General features: G+C 37.6%; 1 protein-coding gene and 1 long non-coding RNA gene across 7 annotated transcripts in view; both read left to right on the top strand.

Annotated features, from left to right (window-relative positions):
* Positions 1–6,841, top strand: part of SLC41A2 (solute carrier family 41 member 2) — a 131,891-nt gene extending 125,050 nt beyond the window's left edge. For all 6 annotated transcript variants that reach the window (XM_074271458.1, XM_074271464.1, XM_074271463.1 and 3 more), the window contains one exon: positions 4,799–6,841. In XM_074271458.1, the coding sequence (XP_074127559.1) occupies positions 4,799–4,984 (186 nt within the window). In that variant the 3' untranslated portion in view covers positions 4,985–6,841. The remainder of the gene's footprint in view (positions 1–4,798) is intronic.
* Positions 6,842–10,638: 3,797 nt separating this feature from the next.
* The window catches only part of LOC141544840 (uncharacterized), an 81,047-nt gene continuing 66,236 nt past the window's right edge, over positions 10,639–25,449 (top strand). The window contains exon 1 of the long non-coding RNA XR_012482820.1: positions 10,639–10,775. This is a non-coding gene — a long non-coding RNA (uncharacterized LOC141544840). The remainder of the gene's footprint in view (positions 10,776–25,449) is intronic.

Raw genomic sequence — 25,449 nt, 5'->3', positions numbered from 1 at the left:
TCCTCTCTTCTTTTTTCCCCTAAATGAGGTAGATGGGAAAGACAGGGGCTGGAGTAAAGACAGAAGTAGGAAAAAACAAAGAAAAAAAGAAAAGAAAGGAAGGAAGGAAGAAAAGAAGGAAAAAAGGAAGGAAGAAAAGGAAGGGAAAGAAGAAAGGAAGAAGAAAATAGAGCTATGAAAGCTTTTTTAATCAATGGAAAAGAAGAGAAAGATATCTAAAAAGAATCCCAGAAAAGCAAGACTGCTTTGAATGTTCCTTGTGTGATTCATTATGTTTCTAAAGAAAAGTAAGCTGTGTGTAATAGAGATCCTCGGTTTCATTTTCAATCCTCCCTTCTTTCTCTGTTACCCTAAATGCCTTCTTTCTTTGGTGTTGTTTAGAATAAAAATAAAAGTTGGATTTGGAGTTAGAGGGTTTGGGTTTGAATCCTGCTTTGTGCCTTTCACCCATTTTGAGTCCATTTTTTATTTTTTGGGGGGGGCTTTGATTGTTGTTTTTTCCTGCAAAAGGGGAAGGCTGGATTAAATCAGTAAAGCCCCATTCAACTCTGAATCTCACAGTCCTCCTGAGGAGAAGAGATTAACTGTTCCCCACACTGAGCATGGAAGAGAAGGTTTGCGTTTGTAAGGGAGGAAAGAGCCATGAAGAGAGGAGGAGATTGAACTATGTCTGTGAGGATGCTTTGTTCTTGCTAATTAAATTAATTTCACAAAGCATTTATTAATCACCTTCTATGTCAAGCATGGTACTAGGCCCTGGGGACACAAATATAAAGCAGTTACTGCTTTTAAGTATCTTACATGTCATTGTTTGTTATTCACATCAATTGTCCTTCCCCAATGATGTCCATCTCCCCAAATAAAAATCTCCCATCTAAAAAGATACAGTTGTACAAAACAAGGCAGCACGTTGACCACTCTGGCATGGGTACCTCATTCCATACCCCAATTCTGCCACTTCTCTGAGGAGAAAAAGAAAATGTGTTTGTTGTATTGATTGTCCCTGTTCATCAGTATTCTGACTACTTCTGCTGTCTTCAGGTCCCCCCACTATTTTGCTGGGTGGGGAGGACAAAGTGAGTGTGAAGAAATCAATAAAGTATCTGGGAAATATATGAAACACTTGGGAAGGGGACAGCTAGGGACACAAGGAAGACTTCTTGTGAAAGATAGCACAGGAACCGAACCAGATGGGGGTAAGCAGGGAAAACATGTTGGCCAGGGATACTTGTTGTAGTGTAAGGCTGTCCTAGAGGGTACCAGCTGGTGAAAAAGGACCAGAAACAGGGTCCTTAGGAGGACACTCAAAGCCAGGATAGATCTCATGGTATAGCTACCCATGGCTTGAGAGTTACCATCAAGGGCTTTCTTAATAGGGCCACAAGTTATTGGGTGAGTGTATCCACATGTCTGTGAGGTTTTTTATCCCCTTTCTTTTTTTAAACCACCAGCTGCTTAAATCCCCCTTTGTCTTTCTCAATGCTGCCTGCACCCCTAAAAGAAGCTCCCACGTCTTTGATTTGCCATATTGTAGGCATTGCCCTGACCAAAAGAATAAGCGGTTGCAGGTGCCGGGATGCAACATTTAAAGAACCCTTCAATTTAGTCAAAGGATATACTTATTCCTTTCTTGTTTCAAGTGAGTTGCCCCAGTTGTTATTTGGGAAAGTGTTTGCTAGAAATAACTAAGGGTGAGTGGGTTGCAAACTTGGTTTTTAGGGACTGAAGTTCTCCTTAAGAGATATTCAGAAATGGCAACTTGTTCGTGAGTACAGCTTTTGTCCCGAAATCAAATCAGGGTGCTTTTTTTGTTTGTTTTTGGTTGCTGCTGTTGTTGTGTGAGTTGGGGATAGGATATTTTTTGTTCTTCAGATGTAGGAAAAACACAAAGCCTTTCTGTGTCATATTTATAATATTGGATCTCCTAAAGTAACCTTCCATACCACAGGATGCATATGTTGTTTGTCCGGACATAAACCCTGGAGTTCTTTAAAGGAACGTTCTTGCATGGAAGTGCTGGTCTGTGTGAATTCATGGAAGAAGCTGCTGCTGAATCTCTATCTTCCAAAGCAAATACATACTCTTTAACTGTATTATTTGTTTGAATTCCAAGCAACATACCTGGAGCATGGAAATTAAATTAGCCAAGACTACAGAGTTGCCTTTTCAGAAGATGTATTTACTTAAAGAAGTTATGCATATTTCATAAAGAACAAACAGGGAATACTTATGAACTTGAAAAATTATAATCCAACCTTGGTTTGATTTTGCGATGCATTTTTTTTCAGTAGAAATTCCATAGAATTTTTGCAACAGAAACTTTAATAGTCTCTACTCCAACCTCTCACCAGGTTTTTTTTATAGATGAAAAAACCAAGAACTTCAGAGGATCAGTGAATTACTGCAGGCCCCGGGTTACTTAATTAAACTGGCAAGATCAAAAATTCAGGTCTTCTGTCACCTAGTCAAGGATTCCTTTCATTACAACATTTAATTTTTGTCTTATTTGGTTATTTTAAGAGAAATGTTTGAAAGCAGATTCATTGTTGTAAACTTCAAGAGCCGTGATTCACTTAGACTTATTTCTTACTTTACTTTCAAGATAATATATATTAAATCTATAATTCAACGAGCATTTATTAGAATGTGCCCAAAATCACGTGAATTCTTATAGACTGGTGTTATAGGAGGCAAAGGGTGGAATAAAGCAATCACTGACAACTTGGAAATGAGCAGAGGTGAGATGTGAGGTCGGCTTTGACAAATGGAGAGGCCATTCCAAGAAAAGCAGGGAGACAGCAGAGTTGCCAAGATGGGCAGGCAGTATACAGAGAGCAGGTGGCTTGTGTAGGAGAGTGGGAGAGAATAAAGCTGGAATTAGGGCTCTGGGCTATATAGAAGGGGCCAGTCTAAGGATTTGGGGCTTTAAACATGGAGCTGATGAGGGCAAAGCGATGATTTTAGAAAGACTGAGCTGGCAGCAGTGTGCAGGGCCGATCGGAGAGGAGACAATCTAGAGTACAGAGACATTAGTTAGGAGATTATTGTAGTAATCCAAATGAGCAGCCGCTAAGAGTGGGATTAGGAGATAGGAGATTACATATGAGAAACATTACACAGTGACCAGAAAAGGGATGTGAAGTCCAAATTCAGCCACCATTTATTATTAAATGTAGTGCAGTAGGTGTGGTGGATAGTACTGGCCCCCAAGTCAGGAAAACCTGGGCTGAAGTCCTTCCTCTCACATATCCTGGGCAGTCATCTCTCAGCATTGTAGACAATTCTTAAGCTTGCAGAAAAGGCCTAAATCTGCACTGGTAGAAAGAGTTTATTCATTAGGAATGCTTTTGGGGAATCTGTGACCAGTGAAATCACAAGTCTGGCCCAATATGCAACAGAAATACAGAAATAGATGCTTTCCTCTAGAAGCTTCTGTCCTAATAGAAGAAAAAAGATGCATATAGAAATGATGAATTACAAAATAGAAGGCAAAAGCATATTAAAGCCAAAATACTCTGAGGAGAATTCTGGAGAAATTAAGAAAGGGTCTGAGTTGCCCTCTTGCTTTCATCCCCGGTACTGTTTTCTTTCCCAAGGTAGCTCTTGCTAGATGGTCTCAGACTTTCTTTTTTTTTTTTTTTTTTTTAACTTTTTAATTATGTCTTATTTTTCCAGATACATGCAAAGATAGTTTTCAACATTCACCTTTGCAAAACTTTGTATTCCAAATTTTTCTTTCTCTCCTCACCCCAAGATAGCAAGCAGTCTGATATAGGTTAAATATGTGAAATATTTCTAAATATATTGCACATTGCACAAGAAAAATCAGATCAAAAGGGCAAAGAATATAAGAAAGAAAAAACAAGCAAATAAACAACAAAAAGGTGAAAATGCTATGTTTTGATCCACATTCAGTCTCCATTATTCTCTTTTCTGGATGCAGATGGAACTTTCCATCCCAAGTCTATTGGAATTGCCTTGAATACCCTCATTTAAAAAAAAAAGTCATGTCCATCACAGATGATCATCACATAATCTTGTTATTACTATTGGTTCTCCTCACTTCACACAACATCAGTTCATGTAAATCAGACTGTTTTCTGAAATAGGTGAAGTCACATCTGAGAGTAATGGTGGGAGGAGAATTTAAGGAGATAAGAAAAAGTCAGGAATTCTCTCTAGATTGTGTAATGAGAGAGCCAATGAGAGGTGGACAAGAGAGTTAGGATAAAGGTGCACAACATGAATGTCTAATGGGATCCAGTCCTCCTGGTTCTCAGCAATGCTCTGTACCAAGTGGTCCAGAGAACGTAGCTTCTCCCCTTACACATGCCCTTTTGTTGTAACTTTATATAGTTATTACAGGTGTTTGGTTATTGTTGCTGAAACGTCTCTTTCCCAGGGTTTGTTAGAGGTTTTGTGGCCTTGGAAAATTTTCTTACTAAATCCATATCATGCATCAGACAAATGCAGCACAAAGCAGCTGAGGCTAAGGGCCAAAGGGCTGGGAGTTAGTCTTGACCTCTGACTCAAGCTGTTTGCAACTTTGGGCAAATTCACTTGGAAAATGGGGATAAGTCAGCTCTATCTACCTCTTAGGGCTGCTGGGAGATAAGGTAGAAATGACATGATCTCTGTGAAATGCCTTTTAAAATGTCCAGAGGATTAAACAATGCAAGGTGATTTTTTTTTTTTTCATATTGCAGCAGAAACCAGGGATTTGAGCTTGTTTGCTGACTTTTAATGGAACAGGAATTGTCTGGACCAGCTAGAAATGATCTTTGGTTTATCATTCTAGGTCTTCACCTTGCTGTGGATTGCTGACTGGATGGTGCATCATTTCTGGAGAAAAGGAAAGGATCCTGATAGCTTTTCCATCCCGTACCTTACAGCTTTGGGAGATCTGCTTGGAACAGCCTTATTAGCTTTGAGCTTTCATTTTCTGTGGCTCATTGGTGATCGAGACGGCGACGTTGGGGACTAATGAAATATAGAACTGCTGACTGCTCTCAGACTATATAGAAGAAAAACCGAAGATGGTGGCTTATGACTCCTTTTCAAGGCCTTTAATATAATACAGTAATCTCATTTTGGCTGGGTTAATTTTAAGTTGGAACTGATATGATTAAATGGCCTTAACTTTTCTTAAAACTGAATTTGAATAGAAAATAAAAGTGAAGGGTATTTGCCTTTCAAATGAGAGAATGAAGAATGATTTGACATTGAAACAGATATGAATTTCATCTCTGGAGTTAATTAAATCAGAAAATATGGAGGGAGATAAATACGAGTAGTTTTCTAACTAGGCACATTCCAGGACTGTAGCTGGTCAGTGTTTGACTTGTAATGGAAAATTGGGGGTGAGGAGGAAATAATCCTCTTTTCTAATGAATTTGGTTACAATGAAAATTCTAATTATTTTTTAAAAAATAACTTTTTAGCATTTAAAAAGTTTTAACTACTTCCACTTCTGAACCACCTATGAGTTTGAATTTATAAATGACCAGCCCCCCAAAGATATTGTTTGATATCAGAGAGGGGGCTTCACATGTTGGAATCTTCAAGTGAAGCCCTGTGAGCTCCTCAGAGATACTGATGACTTGGTTCCAATTCTACCGAAGCCTTTATAGAGCAGGGTGTGTGGGGGCAGGACTCAGAAGAGAACGTTTAGATCACTTTGGGTCATTGATTTTTTTTTCCCAAAAGCCAGAGGTAAAATCAAACAAAAGAAGCTCAGTTATATTTGCAAGATACGACATAATGTTGACAAACCACTCTTTTCTTTGTTGGAAAATTGAACACGTGTTTGGGTTAGGAATGATCATAGTGTTGTGTGAGGCATCAGCATTAGGATATATTTGGAAGCATGTTACTGCAATGCATCAGGTTTGCCCATAAGGTTTACTAAGAGGCCAAATTTTGTATTGGGGTTGTAAATGTTTCCCCATGTAAAATTATTCCCAGCTAAGAGGAAGAAGCTTGGTCTAGTTCATTTATACAACAGGAAAAAAATGAGCAAGATTTACAGACGGGTGAGTGAAAGAGTTGGGATTTGAAAAAAATCAATTGAAAAGCTAAAGTTTATCCTTTGGGGCCAAAAAGAGGCTGCTGTGATCTTCCTATGCCTTATTGATGCTGCCTATCTGCTGACAGGCTGATTTTCACCAGGGGGCCAGAACACCTGCTTAGGGTATAGTTTTTCTTCACCTGTTTTTCCAAGAAGCACCCGGTCTATCAGGAATACTTGGACCCATGTGATTAATTATTGGAAAAGGACAGCATTTTTCTATAAAATAGAGCGAGTCAATAAACTCCAATGGAAATGCTCTATCGGTTCTATATTAATTTAACTCCTAGTGCAAATTAAGGAGGACATTCCACTTTAACTCAGAAAGGGGTGACTCACTTCTTCATGTTAGTTTTATTTAAATAATAGGTTCTGCATTAAATATATTATTGAAATCATTCTTATTGAGTATTTTAAAATAAAGAGGGCATAGGTTTTTTTTTAATCTTAATTGTGCCATTTTCTGCCTTATGATGCAGATGTTCTGGATGAGAAATAATTATAGTCTCTCCTTTGGAGAGTAAGATATCACACAGTGAAGATTCGTACAAAAGAAAGGCCGAGAAAGTGTAACTCCACAGATATTTAACTGAGAAAGTTTTATAAAAATCCATTAAGACTTAGTTTGGCCTTATTTAAAGAGTTTGAAAAAAATACTTGTTTACACTTGGATTGTATGTTCGGTAATTATTTCTAAAACTTGTATGTAGACTGAAATTCCTAGTAAATTTTATTTTGGCTGCTTTTTGCAGGAAAAAATGCTATACCACAGTATTTGCATTTGCAGTCTTTTCATTCATCCATCAGGCCTTTTGTTGAGACCTTATTTCCTCATCGATGCCAGTAAAGAATTATCAGTTCCTAAAACTATAACTATAGTTTATCTTTACACATTCCCTCCTACTTTACAGAGTCCTTCACTCACACTATCTCACATGGTGATCCTCAGCCCTATAAGGCAGCCAATGCAAGTGTGATAATACTTCATTTCCCAGATGAGGAAAGTGAAATTCACAAGGATCAGTGGGTTCGGTCCAGAGCGTGAATGCTGATCCACAATTTCTGATCCAATGTGTATTCCATGATGTCAGGGTACCCCAAGTGCTCCTGTGTGATGCCCTGAGGGCTCAAAGAAGGGATCACACATACATATATGTATATACACACACACACACACACACACATCTCCAGGGAGTCTTCCTTTTTCACTCACCATGGGCCATTTAATTCCTGGCCACAAACAGGTGATGTTGCTGAGAGCCTTAGGTCAACCCCAAACCTGAGAGTCTGTCTCACTTGGCCCTGAGTCAGTCTACAAGTACCTGGGTTGACTTCAGATCCACTTCCATTTTTTTCCTGCTCAGTAAAACAAGTCAGGAACATGAAGGAGAGAGAAGGGGCCCCAGTGCACAGTATTACTCCTTTGGAGTTAACAACAGAGCTTATAGATTATCAACTCCAAGCAGATGAAGAAACCGAGGGTCCAAATAGTCAAGTCACATAGTAAGCCCCAGAACTAGGATGCAAACTCAGATGCTCTAAGCCCTTATCTACCACTCCTACTCCACCATGCTGCCAGAGTCCCAGAACTCACTTTTTTATAGCACTTTATGCTTTACAAAGCACTCTCCTTCCAAACATTATCAACAGCTTACAGACTAGACAATCACCCACTGGTTGAGCTAATTATAAAATGAAAGTACGTTATTTAAAAAATAAAAACACCGCTACGTGCGCTCATCATTAATAAACTTATCTATAGATTTGAACATATTGCGACCAATTATTTTTTAAATTTGCTAAATGTACTGGTATATCCTCATCAGCAACACATCACAGTATTAATTCCAGAAATCTCCCAATAATTTTATTATGTATGGTGCTTATTTTATCACAATATAAAAAATACCCACACACTTCAGTTACTTATTATTAGACATTTCACTTTGGTGTGGGGGGAGAAGCTTATGTTATTGGGTTGTCTTGATTGTTCCTATCTGTGATAAAGATTTTTTTCCTTTAGAATAAAGTTTCTTGAAAAGAAATAACAGTGGAAACTCATTTGGAATGTATCTTGGAGGAGGTGTAAAAAATTGCACATTGCTCATGTCATTGTCAGTGAAGTTTTTCTTGTTCTTTCAGTGAATTGGAGTTCCTTCCTAGCCCTATCCTCTGAGAGAAATAATTCATTCTGGACCCCTACCCTGTTCTAATCAGTATTAATCAATTTGAAAACTGGTTGCATATGATGGAATTGAAAATCAATTTGAAAAATCTTATATATATAAGAATTTGAAAATTTGAAAAAATTCTGTATCTAAGACTTCAGAGTTGTGAGCTGTAGATTCTAAGTTTACTTACTTAACTATAGAAAGTTAGCTAAAGGCCCTCCATCCTTATTTTGCCTTGACAGTGACAAAACTTAGCTTGGCAAAGGTGACAGCTTCATGGAAAATCCCCCCCAAATTTTTGTACCAACAGACCAATCACTTGTCTAATAGGAGCAGATGACCATCTTATGGCCTCTTAGGTCATTGACTGTGATAGCTTTTATCATTTCTTCCTAAATTAAAGAAATCTTATGTGGAGATATTCCTTGCTTGTGACTCTGCTGACATATTATTTTGCTTATTCAGTGGAATTATTCTGTATTAGGTATAGCTGTTCTAGAATGACTGGACATCTAGCCCTATAGAAATAGGGTCCTGGAAGGAGGTCGCATCTCAGATCATGAGGAATATCTGAGATCCACTTCATTAGAGGGAACCATGGATTCCTTAATAAAGTGCCATTGGCTCAGACCTCTGCCTCTGTCTCTTTTATTTTATATATTTTATAATCATTTATGTTTTTTCATTCATTTCTATTTTATACTTATTTATATTTATTTTTTATGCTTAAATTATATTACATTATATTATATATTAAATTAAATCAAAATATTAAAAAATTATGTTATATGTAATATTTATGTATATAATTTATTCATATATATTATATATGTAATATATGTTTCATTTATTTGTTTAATTTTTATTTTATATATATTATATATTTATTATTATATTTCCATTTATATATATTTTAATTTCCACAAGACCATGTATGGTCTGGTGAACCCACTGGAGACAGGCAGTTGTCTTAGTCTGTTGTCCAGTCAATTCAATGACAATGCCATGCAGTCACTATTTTTAGGTCCCATAGATGTGGCCTTTGGAGAGACCATCAGAAGAGGCCATGTTTTGGTTTCTCTGTAAGAACACTTGTGGAAATTCTGATACTTGGATACCAGATTTTGTTTTTCAAATTATTGTGCAAAAACATTTGTTCCTGGCATCCAGCCTTCCCTGAGGGTCTTCCCTGTATTTTGCTAAACTGGTCCCCAGACAACAATGGCCGACTGGTGCCAGTTGAGTACCTGAAGCATTTTCAGGCTGGCAAGTCCTGCCCACACTTAGGTTCGGCTGGCAGAGTTTTGCAGCTTCTGAGAAGCCATCAGGGGAGGACCTGAGTGTACATGTAACTTGTAAGCTGTCACAAGGAGCCTGGAAATACCTTATGGACAGTTCATTGATGTGGCTTGCAAGGTTCCATCCCAGGGAAAACTTGAAAACTTAGATAGTAGAACCCTTCCAGAAATGACCATCAGCTTTTGAAACAAGTGAGGCTAAAGAAATAATAATAATTTGCACACCAAATGACATCGAAACTCAAGTAAAAATGCTGCTCCCCTCCCCCTGGGAGTCTCCGTAGCCCCTAGGACTCCCATGTCAGCTTAACTGCTGTTACTCTTTTTTTTTTTTTAATGATTTTTATTATATATTTTTTATAATATTATCCCTTGTATTCATTTTTCCAAATTATCCCCCCCTCCCTCTATTCCCTCCCCCCCCCCATGGCAGGTAATCCCATACATTTTACTTGTGTTACAATATAACCTAGATACAATACATGTGTGTAAATACCATTTTCTTGTTGCACAATAAGCATTAGATTCCGAAGGTACATGTAACCTGGGCAGACAGATATTAGTGCTAACAATTTACATTCGCTTCCCAGTGTTCCTTCTCTGGGTGTAGTTGTTTCTGTCCGTCATTGATCAACTGCAAGTGAGTTGGATCTTCTTTATGTTGAAGATTTCCACTTCCATCAGAATACATCCTCATACAGCATTGAAGTGTACAGCGATCTTCTGGTTCTGCTCATTTCACTCAGCATCAGTTGATTTAAGTCTCTCCAGGCCTCTCTGTATTCCTCCTGCTGGTCATTTCTTACCGAGCAATAATATTCCATAACCTTCATATACCACAATTTACCCAACCATTCTCCAATTGATGGACATCCATTCATCTTCCAGTTTCTAGCTACAACAAAAAGAGCTGCCACAAACATTTTGGCACATACAGGACCCTTTCCACTCTTTAGTATTTCTTTGGGATATAAGCCCAGTAGTACTGCTGTTACTCTTTGATCCCCCTTCACTTCCAGCAGGTGTTAAGGCTTCCCTGGGTCCTCTTTCTCCTAATGCTCAGGGCTGATTGCCTTCAGGTTGACTTGGGAGGATTCCATGAGAGCCTCGGCTGACTTGTATAATCCACTTACAGCCTTGGGGCATGGATGTTTAAACTTTGGGGTATTTTATCCAGGGCCTCACCTTCTCCACCAAGAGTCTCCTGTCCAGTCTCTGCTTCTTCCAGGTTGTCTCTCGGTGAGTTCAGCGGTTTTATTTCTCCAGGGGTTAAATCAATACCTTGGAATTGGGAGGGATGGCTTCCACTGCTTGCCTTTCCACTTCTTACTGTGTTATACAAATTGGGTATAGGTACCTCTCTAGAAGGAGAGGCAGGTTGTTGTATTCCTTATTTCTAATCTATAAATTGGACTTTTTCAGAATGCTTCATCCAGAATTGGGAATGAGTTGGTCTGCATAAATAAAATTATGTAACTAAAATGTTTCTCCCCCCCATTCACCATAAAATGGGTTAGAAATGGTATTTTTTGATGAAAATATTTTGTTAATGTTTTTTAAAATGTCTAAGTCTCCTTAAGATATGAGAACTAATTAATTTTGGGGGGATAGTTATAATATCAAATATTTGAGATGCAAAAATGACCCCATAGGGACTATCAAAATGTATATATATAGTTACCTCTTGCTGTACTAACTGCTTCCATATTGCTGAGATGGTTGAGTTCTGGTCTTTCTGTCTATTTGTAGAATATTTCTGTCGCCGTTATCAGAATCACAAGGTCGGGGTGGTTCTTTGCCTTAGCTCTGGTTTTTCTCTTACTTCCCTGCTTTCCGATTTTCTGCATCAAATCTTCAATGTGTTAGGAAACCAGGTGATAGCGTTCATTAGAATTGTGTCTCAAGAAGAGTAAGTTATAGAAGGGATTTTGAGGGCACATGAGTAATCAGGTTAACATTTAACAAATAGGTTTTAAAGCATCTGTTTTGGCTTCTCAGAAATATATTTTTGTCTTTCTCAACTTCAGGATAGTGAAGTTCTAGACAAAATGACTTTTCTATGATCAAGTTTAGTCTTAGTATATTTAAATTAAGGTGATAACCAAATTCTAAGTGAATTTGTAACTTAAAAGGAGGGCCTGATTTCACAGAAAGTTTGCCTATCATTAATAAGCACAACTTGGAGGGATCTTTAGTAGAAAGGATTACTAATAATATTAGCCAGCATTTCTCTATCTCTTTAAGCTTTTTATCTCATTTCAACCCTTTAACACATAGGCTTTAAAGCATCTATTTTGGCTTCTCAAAAATGTATTTTTTCTTTTCCAACTTCAGGATAGTGAGGTTCTATACAAAATAAAACCTTGGAAGGTAGTTGCTATTTCTTATTCTCATTTTACAAATGAGGAAACGGGCAGATAGAGATTAAGTGACTTGTCCAAAGTCATACAGTAAGTGTTTGAGCCTGAATTTGAACTCAAATCTTCCTGAGTTCCTGTAAAACAGAATCAGTCGTTCAAAGCTTAAGAAAATATTCACCTTTTTTGATGAAGAAATTATTTTAAAAAGTGACCTTCCAAATTCACAATCTCCTTTTTGGCATCTTTAAATTTCACTGATGAAAGTAGTGCTATAAAAACAATTAAAAGTGAAAACTGGCTAGTTAATGGAGCATTCTTCTTAGTGATTATATATGAATAAACCAGGGTGAAGCATTTGGCTGGCACATTTATTGCTGATGGGCAATAGCTGGTAGTGATTTGTTTGGAGGATTTTTAGGTGGCAGTAGGGGATGCAGAGGGATGTGAGTGGTGTCTCTTAGAAAACATTAATCAGCACTGTGGTTTATTGGCTAAACATGCCCTTGGTTATCAGTGACCACTACAAGGATGCAAAATTAGGACTCCCTATCAGCCGGGACAGAAATGGAACATGATACACCTGAAAATTCATATTTAAAATAAGCCTTTCAGGTTGATAAGTAGAGATGACAAATAACAACATGCTTAAGACAACAGACAATTTTGTGTGTATGTATGTCTCCCACTCTATTTCTTGGGGCTAGAAAAAATATATTTCTCTATATTGTCACTCTCCCAATGAACTAGCCTTATTTTGAAACAAAAACTTAGAACTGCTGTGAAAAAATGAGCTACGATTCCTAGGTGGAAAGAGTGGATCAGAATGCACTGGCCTTTATGGCAGGTTAAATGTCCCTGTCACCTGAAGTGCTCTGGATCCCCAGCTTTGATTGTCCTTAGGGCTGGATGGCCCCCTTCCACTGTACCCCAGAGATCAGAGTATACGGCTGATGATAACTAGTTACACCTGACCTATCACAAATGTCTTCAGTCCAGCTTCACCTGGGCAATCCTTTAATAAACCATTAATAAACCCATAAAGCATTTGTATGACACTTTCAGGCCTGCAAAGCACTTTACAATTATTATCTCATTTCCTCTCAACAACCCTGGGAAGCAGTCACTACTAAGATTCTTATTTTACAAATGAGGAAACTGAAGCAGACAGGTTAAGCGACTTGCCTATGATCTGAGTATGTGTCTGAGAACAGAATTGAGCGTGGGTCTTTCTAATTCCAAATCCAGTTCAGTTTTAGATATTTTCCTTTGGCTCTTTCTCATTTACCTAAAGGAAGGGAAAGGAATAAATATTTAGATAGTGCCTGCTGTGTGCCAGGCACGGTGCCAAGTGCTTTACAAACTGTATCTCCTTTGATTAAATACAGCTTTCTTGTTTTTCTCCTTTGAGATTCCCCTTCTCCAAATTCAGTCTCAGGCCTTCTGCACAGTCCTCCAAATCACTTTCATAATTCCTCCTCCTCCTTCAGCTAAAGGTCCTTCTTGTGCCATTCTTGCACAGAAGCTAGAAACCTGAAATCCCAAGATCTCCCCTATTCGGCCTCCATCCCATTTGCCCAACCTTCTCCATCGTGATGCTTCCCAGTCTCCTTACTTGCCCTAGGATGTAGCTGAATCTGAACTTGAATCCAGGTCCTTTCTTTCCAAAGCCAGTGTTTTTCCCATTGTACCACACATTAGTTTTATAAATGAGAAAACTAAGTCCCAGAGACAGGAATTAAGGTGAATGGTTCCAACTAGTGATAAGAGCTTCTTTTTCGTGTACCATTTATATATTCTCTTTGTGTTGTTTATTAAAGTATCCCTCAAAAAATCGATCCCCAGGTTTAAAGCATTGTTCTTACTAATTAGCTATGCGATTTTCACCAAATCACATCTCCTCTTTGAATCTCAGTTTCTTTATTTGTAAAAATAAAGCAGAGCAATGAATTATGTTCTAGTGGAAAGCATGACCTCCATTAATAAAAAATACTCATAAGCACCCATCAATGTTTCTACTTTTACTAGTCAGAGAATAGAAGTAATTATTACTTCAAAACAAAAATATTTAAATAGCTGAGTAAGAAATGTATCAGTGGTGATTTCCCCTTCACCTTTTCTTTGAGTATACTTTTCCCATAAATATACATACAGTCAATGGGAAGGGTGAACAGATAGATGTAAGAACCATCATATTGGCCCACATAGGGAATATGTGTGGCTAGGAAGCATGTATGAAGGGGCAATTCATGTGTTTAATGGAGGATTGTGATTCATCCTTTTAAGGTAATTGGGTTATTCTTTCTAGACCAAGTTTCTGATGGGCACTATTTTCTGGTATATTTGTAGCCAGACTTCATGTCATATCTTTGTTGTTCCTCAGAGGTTCATCTTGAGCCTCTGCCTACTAGGTACATCATTCCATCTATCTTTAGGCAATACCTGCTACTTGTTTCTGTATTTCTTTCCTTTCTTTTCTTTTCTTTTTTTTTCCCCTGAGGCAATTGGGGTTAAGTGACTTGCTCAGGGTCACACGGTCACACAGCTAGCTGTATTTCTTTTCTTTTGGGACATCTGATAATGTCTCAGCTCCAATCTACTAGTATCTAAATCTTTTCACTAATAAGGGCAGGCTTATACCTCTTCCATCAGGTCATAGGCTGAGTCGTGATAACCAGCTTAGAAAAGCCACAGTTTTCCTAAAGCTAAAATCAAGTGTTTTAATTCTTTTGTCTCTGACTGGGATAAGCCTTTTGTCTCAGACAAATATTTGACTTAGAAACTCCCCAAATCCTTTCTATCTTAAAATGCAAATGAGATTGAGCCAAAATTTAGAAGTAGGCAAAAGATGTGTGATCATTCTTTTCTACCTACCTACTCCTAATTTCTGAATTTTATCATGTATAAAAGGAAAGCCTTGGTTTTGATGTCATATTTTTTTTTTGTTGTTGTTAATTAAAAAGCATCGTTGACTCCCTGTGTGGATTTTTTCATGTGTGTTAATTATTGTTTTCCCAACTAAATGGTGAACTCCTTGATATGTCAGCTGCTATTCCTCTGCATATTTCATAATACCTGATAGTTTAAGATTCATACTCAAGAGGAGATGAAAGAATTTCAGATCATCTAATTCAATCTTCTTATTTTTACAGATTAAGGAAAATGAGTCCAAGATAGATGAAGTGTTTTGTCCTCGTGTTTAGTTAGACAGAATTTGAATGGGGTTCTCTTGACTTCAGGTTCAGTATTCTTTGCCGGCATCATATTCTGTGGAAAGAAGGTTTAAGATCATAGGCTAGAAAGATAACTGTTTTTCAGCACCTGTATTCAGTGAATCTTATGTGTATATCAGTGCCTCCCTATTTGGTATTAACATTATATCATTCACTCTGCCATCAAGCTTTTGTTGAAGGCAAAGCTTAATCCAAGGTATTTAGGATATCTGTTTTCTTTAGAAAAATTGCCTTTAGAAAATGTCAAAGTCCTTTGAATGATTTCAAACTTCTCCCTGAAACAAAGATTCATTTTCTAAATGCCAGAATTCTATCGGTGTTCTGGTATGGCTGAGCATTAAGGAAAACCTCAGTATGAAAAATTAAGAATGAATGTCATTGAGGGTACAGTGAAGAAGTGCATGGTGGGTATGAGTATCCCACAAGATATCACAAACAGAATTAAATAGTGAACCCAAGCAAAATATGCAGAGAAACATGAGCAAAAACAGAAAATGGGCTGGCCACATGGTAGGATCAAAAGATGACGAATAGGCAGAGCCATGTTCACCATGGTTTGTTACTGTGTTAAGAGAAAACAAGGAGAACCCAAAGCACATTGACTAGATTTCTGTATCCAGATTATGAGAGAATGTGGACACAATTCATGGATGACAGGCAGATATGAATGGATTAAAATCTGTATTATTTGTGAAAATATCTTCATCCGTGAGATCACAGAATCATATGAGAACCTCTCAATACTTAGGCTATCTATTGTCTATTGAAGAATGGTCACAAAGAAGCCTATGGTCTGATAGGAAACTAAGACATATCCATCACACAGTCAATATACAGATACAGAATATAAAAGCACTTCAGCTGAAGCATAATATATTTTGCTGCTGCCTTTTACCTTACTCTGTATGTTCTCTCTCTCTGCTTCAAATGTGTTTCTTGTAAATAACATCTGAAGGATTTTGGCCTTTAATTCATTCTATGATCTGCTTTTGTTTTTATGGGAGAATTCATCCCATTCACATTCATAGTTAAGATCATTAACTCTGTATTTCCTGCCATACTATTTTTCTCAGGTTATATTTTTCTCTCTCCTTTACCCTTTTTTTCCTCATCAGTGTTTTGCTTCTGTCTGCTACCTCTTTCAATTTGACCTCCCTCTCCCTTCTCTCTCTCTCTCCTCCCTCTCCCTTCCTTCTCTCTTTCTCTCCCCTTTCCCTTTTCCCATCCTACTTCCCTATAGGGTGAGACACATTTCTATACCAAATTAAATATACTTATTATTCCCTCTTTAAGCCAAATCCAATGTGAGAATATGAAATCAATCAGCACATAATTATTCCTCCATAAATATCCTATGTGTACAAAAGAGAAAAGGACCTACGTGTACAAAAAATGTTTGTGGCAGCCTATTTTGTAGTGGCAAGGAACTGGAAACTGAGTAGATGCCTATCAGAGGAGAATGGCTGAATAAGAAAATCATATATAGTAATTCTTGTATTTGAGAAATTGCTCTAGTCAATAGTCACCTGGCTATGTACAAATTCCAGGAGAAGCATGACATGTCACTATCTACAGCCTTATGTAGAGTGAATTCATCTGGTTTTTCCTCTTTCTGCTCCACTCAAGTTTGAAATACCTTTAAGTGAGTCAACAGACATTTATTAAACATAGTCAGGCTCTGTGCTAAATGTTATTTTTTAAATGGTCCTTACCCTCAAAGTACTTACTTTTTGATGGGGGAGTTTCCCTTTTGGTACTGAAATTTCAGATCTCATTTCTGTTTGAGCAAAACTTAAATGTAACAATTTTTAAGTCAAAATAACTAATAGATCTCCCGGTTTTGCAAAAGTTAAAACGAACATCTTCTAGTCAAAGTCAGTTAACTCATTAGAATACTTAAAGTAGTAAGTTTTATCCAAAAATAGATTGAAAAATTCAATTTCTTCTTCAATGAGCAGACCAGAAACTGTAGTTTTTGCTCTGAGTTGTTGACAGAAAGCATAAAAAATCTCTTCCCTAGTTTATTTCTGTTTATGCAAGCTTGAATTCAGAATTCACATTTTAATAAAAAATAAACCAATTCTGGAGATATTTTAAGACAGCCAGTTATTAATTAAAACTTCCTGCAGTCATTCTAAATGATGATATAGCAGAATGTAAATATCCTGCAACATGGGGCTTTTTATCAGTTATCATCTAGGCTTTAACATAATTTCTAGGATGCTAATAAGATCTATCCATTTCACAACATCCCTCTTGGTAAAGCTATTTGTAAAAGTCACAGGACCAAGAGCTGATATTTCAAATGGAGATAGAAAATACCAAGGACTTCCTTTCTCCCAGGATCTATAAGGGAAGGGAATAGATGCCTACTGTGTACCAGCTTGCCCTTTTGCAAATATAGAACTTGGGCTGTCTAGATCTGTGGCCTCCACGTCCTTCCCTCCATATTGTAAATTCAATATTTATTTCCATCCTAATCTCTTTGGACTGCTTGACCTCCTACTTCCTCAAACTCTGTCTATTCTATGACCTTTCTCTAATATCTACTCAATCATGAGTACCAACATGGTATAGGGGAGATTCTGGGTTTGGAGGTTGGTGACCTGGATTCAAATCCTGCCTCTTCCACTTACTACCTATGTGGCGACTCATTTAATTTGGTCATATTTTACCTTTCCTTCTAAAATGGGGCAATTGGATGAGATAGTTTTCGAGGTCCTATCCAGGTCTAATACGTCAGTGTCCCACGAATAGGAGGAGTCATTTTTTAAGTTGCCATTTTCACTCCCACTTTGCCCTGAATTCTGGGATTCCTGGTTAAGGCTCTGAAACCTTTACAAAAGATGAGGTATGATTCATGGGAAATATCTGCTACTTTGGTTATCTATACCATTCTTCTCCATCATAAGTAGAAGTAATAGCTTCACAGAATTTCACTGACTTATGCTTTGAAGATTCTGTTTTTTGTTAAAAATCAGGTGAATATTTGAATGTCAATCTCCCGCATTCTCCATAATTTTTCAAAGATCTAGGAAACCTAGAGACTTGCTGAGTCATTGGGTTTCTGGATATTTTGGAACTTTCACTCAGCTTTGTTCTGGGACCCCATGCAAATTCACCGTCACTACTATACCCACCCAGTCCCAAACTCCTAGACTATTCTTATAGCCCCTCCATATAGGTCAACTTCTTGCTATTTACTTTGCCCTATTTCTTCCCTCTCCCCTACTTCTTGCTTGGGAGACTATCTTTGGAATTCATCAATCAACTTTCCATGCCCCCCATACCATTCCTGTGATTTTCTAAGAGAGAACATCCTTTCCCCTCTACCATTCTCATTTATATAATTATCTCTCCTGTAAGAACAATAGGTCTTGAGCCTTTTTTATGTGTCATGTAATTCTTTGGCAATCAAGATGATAAAGCCTAAAAATGTCTTCTCATAATAATTTTTTTAATTCATAAAATAAAATATTTAGGATTGTAAAAGGAAACTGTAGAAAATGCTTTATTATTTGGAAAACTTATTGATTATTCTTCCTCTGAAATCTAACTAGAGATTGAACCCAGAATGTCACTTTGACCTCAGTAACTCTCCAAGAATGCAAGAGAAGATCATAAGGGATTCAGGGTCACCTGGGGTCTTGCCAAGCTCGGGTTTTAACTTCACCTAAATTTTATTGCATGTCTACATTTACTCTATATCTGTGTCAATCTACCTTGCTTTTCAAGATGCTCTCTCAGCAAAATTGCTTAACTGTGTATGTCTGGTAGCTTTGTCAAAATTCTAGATAATGTAAATCTTCCAGAACCTGAGGAAAGGGAGCCACATCTCCTTTCTGTCTCACTCTTTTCTACCAAATGATCTAATACATTTCCCCCAAAACTTTCAGATTTGGGGGTTTATTCTTATGCACAACAAAACCAATTATATTGAAATAAGAGCATTAAAATATTTTTAAAAGCTTGCAAATGAAGGCTTAAGGATTCTTATTTAGAATGTGAGTTCAAAAAAAAAATTAAAAAAACAATTCTTCCTTCCTGCCTTTCCCCTTGCCTTTCTTTCACTGAGGCAATTGGGGTTAAGTGACTCGCCCAGGGTCACACAGCTAGGAAGTGTTAAGTGTCTGAGACCGGATTTGAACTCGGGTCCTCCTGAATTCAGGGCTGGCTGGTGCTCTATCCACTGCGCCACCTAGCTGCCCCAAGGAGTGTCTTTAAGCATTTGTAACCCCACAGCCTAGCACAGTGGCTGGTATACACTAAGTATTTAATAAATGCTTCCAAGCACCCATAAATCCATAGTTTAGTACAGTGGCTGGTATACACTAAGCATTTAATAAATGTTTTTCATCTCCACACAGCACATGGTTTTTATCCATCTATTCTCTCAGTTTCACTGCCTCCTTTGGTTGTTCTGTCTCCTTTCCCAGCCATCTTGTTAGATATATCTTGTGCATGGCTTCTTGCTTCAAGGGTGCCATTTGTCACCGCTAATATGTTGCGGTCCATTTGTGCCCACCTTCTGTCTTTTCATTACCCCTTGGGTCGCCCACAACTTTCAATTCTTCAAATACAGGGACTGTGATCATTCATGAGTTGTGACTACATAGGATCACCGAGAGAAAATTGGAATGAAAAAGATGGATTTTGTTTCAGGGAGAAGCTTCAGGTCGTTGGCGCAGTTTCCCAAATGTTACTCATCATACATTTTTCTTTTTCAGAGAAGGGAGGGGGGGGAGAGTTTATTGATCCATTTGTGGTGCCTGTGTAAGATTTACGAACTGGGCTCAATGTATTATCTTGTGAAAAAAGTAAAATTTAGGAATATCAAAGAGATTGGGACTAGGTCTCCCGCTTTTGGAGAAACTCCCTCAGTAACAAGCATTTATTAGGCACCTACTATATGGCAGGGACAGAACTAAGTAATGGGAATATAAAGAAAGGCAACAATAACAAGCATTTATTAGGCACTACTGTACGCCAGGGACTGTACTAAGTAATGGGAATACAAAGAAAGGCAAAAGCATGGTCCCTGCCTTCAAAGGGCTTCCAGTCTAAAGTGGGATACAAGATGTAAATAGCTTTGTATGAACAATATGTACACATTATTAATGGGAGGCAATTTCAGAATAAAGACACTAGCATTAAAGGGGGAATTGGGAAAGAATATGCCAGACACTGTGCTAAATGCCAGGGAGATAAGTCAAGTTGATAAGCATTTATTAAGCACCTTTTTTGTTGTTATTGTTTAGTCGTGTCCAATTCTTCACAACCACATTTGGCCAAAATATTGCGTCATTTGCATTTTCCTTTTCAAGCTCATTTTACAGATGAGGAAACTGAGGGAAACAGAGTTAAGTGATTTTCACAGGGTCACACAGCTAGTAGGTGTCTAAGGTCAGTTTTGAACTCTGGAAGAAGAGTCTTCCTGACTTTCATTAAATAAATGCTTGTGGAATTGAATTAAGTAGTTTTAGTCTCTTTTTTTTCAGTAGTCAACTTTTATTTATATATAAATTTTTTTGACAGTTTATATGCATGAGTAAATTTTTTAATAATATTATCCCTTGTATTCATTTTTCCACATTAACCCCTCCTTCTACTCCCTCCCCTTGATAACAGGCAATCCCATACATTTTACATGTGTTACAATATAACCTAGATACAATATATGTGTGTAAATCCCATTTTCTTGTTGCATGTTAAGTATTAGATTCCGAAGGTATAAGTAACCTGGGTAGACAGATATTAGTGCTAACAATTTATATTCGCCTCCCAGTGTTCCTTCTCTGGCTGTAGTTGTTTCTGTCCATCATTGATCAACTGGAAGTGAGTTGGATCTTCTTTATGTTGAAGATTTCCACTTCCATCAGAATACCTCCTCATACAGCATTGAAGTGTACAGCGATCTTCTGGTGCTGCTTGTTTCACTCAGCAACAGTTGATGTAAGTCTCTCCAGGCCTCTCTGTATTCCTCCTGCTGGTCATTTCTTACAGAGCAATAATATTCCATAACCTTCATATACCACAATTTACCCAACCATTCTCCAACTGATGGACATCCATTCATCTTCCAGTTTCTAGCCAAGTAGTTTTAGTCTTAAGAAGCAAGGCCTGGGGGCAGCTAGGTGGTACAGTGGATAGAACATTGGCCCTGAAGTTCGGAAGACTTGAATTCACATTTGACCTCAGACACTTAACACTTTCTATGTCATCCTGGGCAAGTCACTTAACCCCAATTGCCTCAGGAAAAAATAAAAATAAAAAAAGAAGCAAAGCCTGGAACATTGTATACAGTAACAGCAAGATTATGGGATGATCAATTTTGATAGACTTAGTTTTCAGCAATGTGATGATCCAAGACAATTCCAAGAGATTTGGGATGGAAAATGCCATCTTCATCCAGAGGGAGAACTACGAAGATTGAATGCGGATTGAAGCTTACTATTTTCATCTTTTTTTGTTTATTTTTTTCTTTCTTACATTTTCCCTTTTTGTTCTGATATTCTTAAAATGAGTGTACTTGTATAACTTATTTAACCTATAAACCAGATGGCTTGCTGTCTTGGGGGGAGAGCAGATAAGCAAGAGAGAGAGGAAAAAAAATGGAACTCTTGCCTTGGGTCATGGATCCTCTGAGAAGAACCAAGTCGTTCATAGTTGATCATCATACTATCTTGCTGTTGCTGTGTATACCGTATTCCTGGTTCTACTTGTTTGCTCAGCACAAGATAGGTAGATTTGAGAATCATCAGCTTAGAGATGGTAATTAAATTCATAATTTTGAAATAAAAATATGCAGTCCAGAAGGAGCAACTTGCCATATCAACTCTATGATATGTTAAATGTTTCTGTAAAAGAATCACTTCAGAAGACATCGGAATAAACACAAAATAGAATATTGTCTTTAATTAGGATGACACTAGTTCAGGAGCTTCCTGTTTACTTGTTATGGGGAAAACATGGGAAATGGTTGGGATCGTTGTTTTATTTTATATGTCTGCTAACAGCACGTGGAGTGAGAAGTTTGTGATGTGACTCCTTACCTCATTTGGTTTTGATCAATTTGTCATGAGTGAATTCATGGAGGGAAGATATGGGAGGAATCAGAATAAGCCCAAGATATCGATCCTGGGAAGGTTTGCAAGGATGGTTGTGCCTTTGACGGGAAGACTAAAATTGGGAAGGAAATTGGTAGGATTTGGGAGAAAGAGAATGAGTTTGGTTTTTGTGTTGAAATGTCCAAATAGTCATTGGTGATATGGGACTAAAACTCAGAGGAAAGGCTAGGACAAAATCTGAAGGAATACGACAGATGTGATGAACCAGCAAAGAAAATTGGAAAGTAGGAGGACATCCAGGAGAGGAGAGTGTCAAGGAAATCTGGAGAGACGAGAACCAGGGGGAAGATCAACAGAGTCAGATGGAGCAGACAGACTGAGAAGTATCTCCCCTCCTTCCATCCCCCCCATATTTGTATAACTTACTTAACTTAGATGGTTGCTGTCTTGGGGAAAGAGGAGATAAAGAAGGGAGAGAGAAAAAACTCATTGACCAAAGAAATGACCATTTTATTTGCTAATTAAGAGATTGCCATTATCTTTGGGGAGAGAAACTAAAGTCCAGTATTGAAGATGGAATTTAGACAAGAATGAGAGTGGAGGAAGAAGAGGCAGTGAGTGTAAATTGTTTATTTTAGGAATTTGGCTGAGAAAAGGAGGAGAGAGATAAAATAACATCCTGGCAGAATGGTGGTGATGATGGATGAAGAGGAGGAGGAAGAAATGATGAAGGTTTTATTTTTAACATGGGGGACCCCTTGAAGAGGAGGAATCAGTTGACAGGGAAAGGTTGGAGATTCAAGATGAAATGAGGGGGGATTGATTGAAGAGAAAATCTGGTGGCAAAAAGAGAAGAGGATGGGATTAAGAACCCATAAAAACGACTTTCTTAAGGTCTTCCTGGGTCACAGTGAATCTAACTAAGCCTCTTCGCTCTTTCCACTGCTCCACAGAATCTTGGCATTGCATCTCAAACTAGTTGATGCTTAGAAGAGTCCTTCGGGGCAATGCAATAAATATGATAAATATATGCAAATTTGGCCTCTGTATTGCCTTCTCCACCTGAAATGAGTGTTAGATTATACAAGAGTACTCTCGACCCAAACAAGTTGACAGCATCCATTTAAATGTAATTAACTGGAGAAAGTAAATTATTCTATTCAACAACTAGAAATCTTTGCACAAAATGCTATGGGCTGAATTTTCAGAACAGGAAAAGATTTCTCTGTATTCTACAATAGAGTGACTGTGTTTGGACTATATTAGAGAGAGAGAGAGAGGCACAGGAGAGTACAGGTAAGGGGGAGGGTGTTCATTGGCCAGTTCTCAAGTGCCAGATGGAGAGGATGAAAGGATGAGAGGAAGAGAGAGAAAAGGCAAAAGGAGAACATCCCGCAGACTTAAAAGATACAAAAAAAGAGACCACTTTCTATTCGACAGTTGAATGTACATTAAATTCTAGCCTGGCAGATTGTGCTGGGTGGTAGAGTGGATAGATCACTCAGCTTAGAGTCAGTAAGACTCCACTTCGTGAGTTTGAATGTGGTCTCGGACACTTACTAGCTGTGTGATCCTGGACAAGCCACTTTACCTTGTTTGCCTCAGTTTCCCGTTATGTCAAATGAGCTGAAGAAGGAAATGGCAAACCACTCCAGTATCTCTGTCAAGAAAACCCCAAATGGGGTCAAAAAGAGTCAGACATGATGGAAACTTTTGATTAACAGCAATATTCTTGGTACTGGAAATACAAAATGGAACAAAAGAGCCTTCAAAGAGCTTACAGTCTACTACAGGAAATAATATATACATATATAAGAATGTTTAAAAAATACATATCTACATATGTATTTTTATATTTCTATATATAAAATATATATATTTATGTATTTATAAAGTAATTTTCTTAATCTGTTCATTTGTTTTTGCTCCATTAAATACTATGTGTTTCACCGTATCCTACATGGTTACCTGATTCTATACATATATAGAAAGTGTTTCACCTTATTCTAGATGGTTACCTGATAACAGTTATAAAATGTACACACACACACACACACACACACACACACACACACACACACACACCCCTTGGTTTCCCAGAACCAGGGGCCAAAGCTGAGCAGATTTTTCTGAGCCCCTTTGCAGAGGAAGTTGATAAGCTGAAATAGATTCCCAGTTTCTTCTATGAGCATCTCAGACAATCCTTTTGGAAAGAAAAGCAAGGCTGCTTGTTAAATCAATATACAATGCCCCATATGGATACGGGTGGACTTTTTGACCACTTAGCTCACATCTTCAAAGCAGAATCTGGCATCTGAGAAATTAATTTGTACAAGAACTTGCAAGTGCAAGTTAACAGCTAAAACTCTTCACCTACCCCTTACCCCTCCAAATCAGGTGCAGCATATGTAAGTAATTGAAATTGTTTAATAAACAAATCTCTAAAATGTGGATTAGGGAGCATTATGATTCATTAGAGCACTTAATTAGCAAGACTTGATTGGATTTCATTATTAGCTCTAGGCAAAATCTCTACAATATGTTAGACAATGATCAGCTTCCGAAAAAGATGCCCAAGTGATTTTCTGTGGTCTTTATATTTTTAACTATGTGCCTATATTTTATAATTGATCACTATCCAGTTAAAACTATTGTAACATCATTGTCATCACTGACATCATCACCACCATTACTAATGTTTATATGGTACTTCAAATCTTACAAATATATATCTGGTATATAATAATTATAATGAACATTTATATAGTGCTTTAAAATTCAAAATTATAATTTATGTTAATTATCTCATTTGATCTACACAATAATCCTGTGAGGGAAGTGTTGTTATTATCCCTGTTTTACAGAGGGGGAAACTGAGTCTGAGAGAGGATGACATATTTGCAAATAGTCACTAGCTGGTAAAAGTCTAAAATAGGATCTTGAGTGATTTTCCACAACTCCAGTGTTCTACTCACTCTTATTACCCAGTTCGGTTTTTTAAATAGTATTTTATTTTTCCAAATACAGGGAAAGATAGTTTTCAACATTCACCTTTGCAAAACTTTGTATTCCAAATTTTTCTCCCTTTCTCTGACCTAGACAGCAAACTATCTGATATAGGTTATTTTCTAACGTGTAATTTTTCTAAATGCACTTCCACATTTGTCATGCTGCACAAGAAAAGTCAGAACAAAAGGGGGGAAAACGAGAGGGGGGGGAAAACGAGAGAGAGGGGAGGAAACGAGAGAGAGGGGAG

This window comes from Sminthopsis crassicaudata, chromosome 5 (genome assembly GCF_048593235.1).
Source record: "Sminthopsis crassicaudata isolate SCR6 chromosome 5, ASM4859323v1, whole genome shotgun sequence".
NCBI lineage: Eukaryota > Metazoa > Chordata > Mammalia > Dasyuromorphia > Dasyuridae > Sminthopsis > Sminthopsis crassicaudata.
The sequence above is the reverse complement of the archived record's forward strand: the minus strand, read 5'-3'. Positions and strand labels throughout refer to the sequence as shown.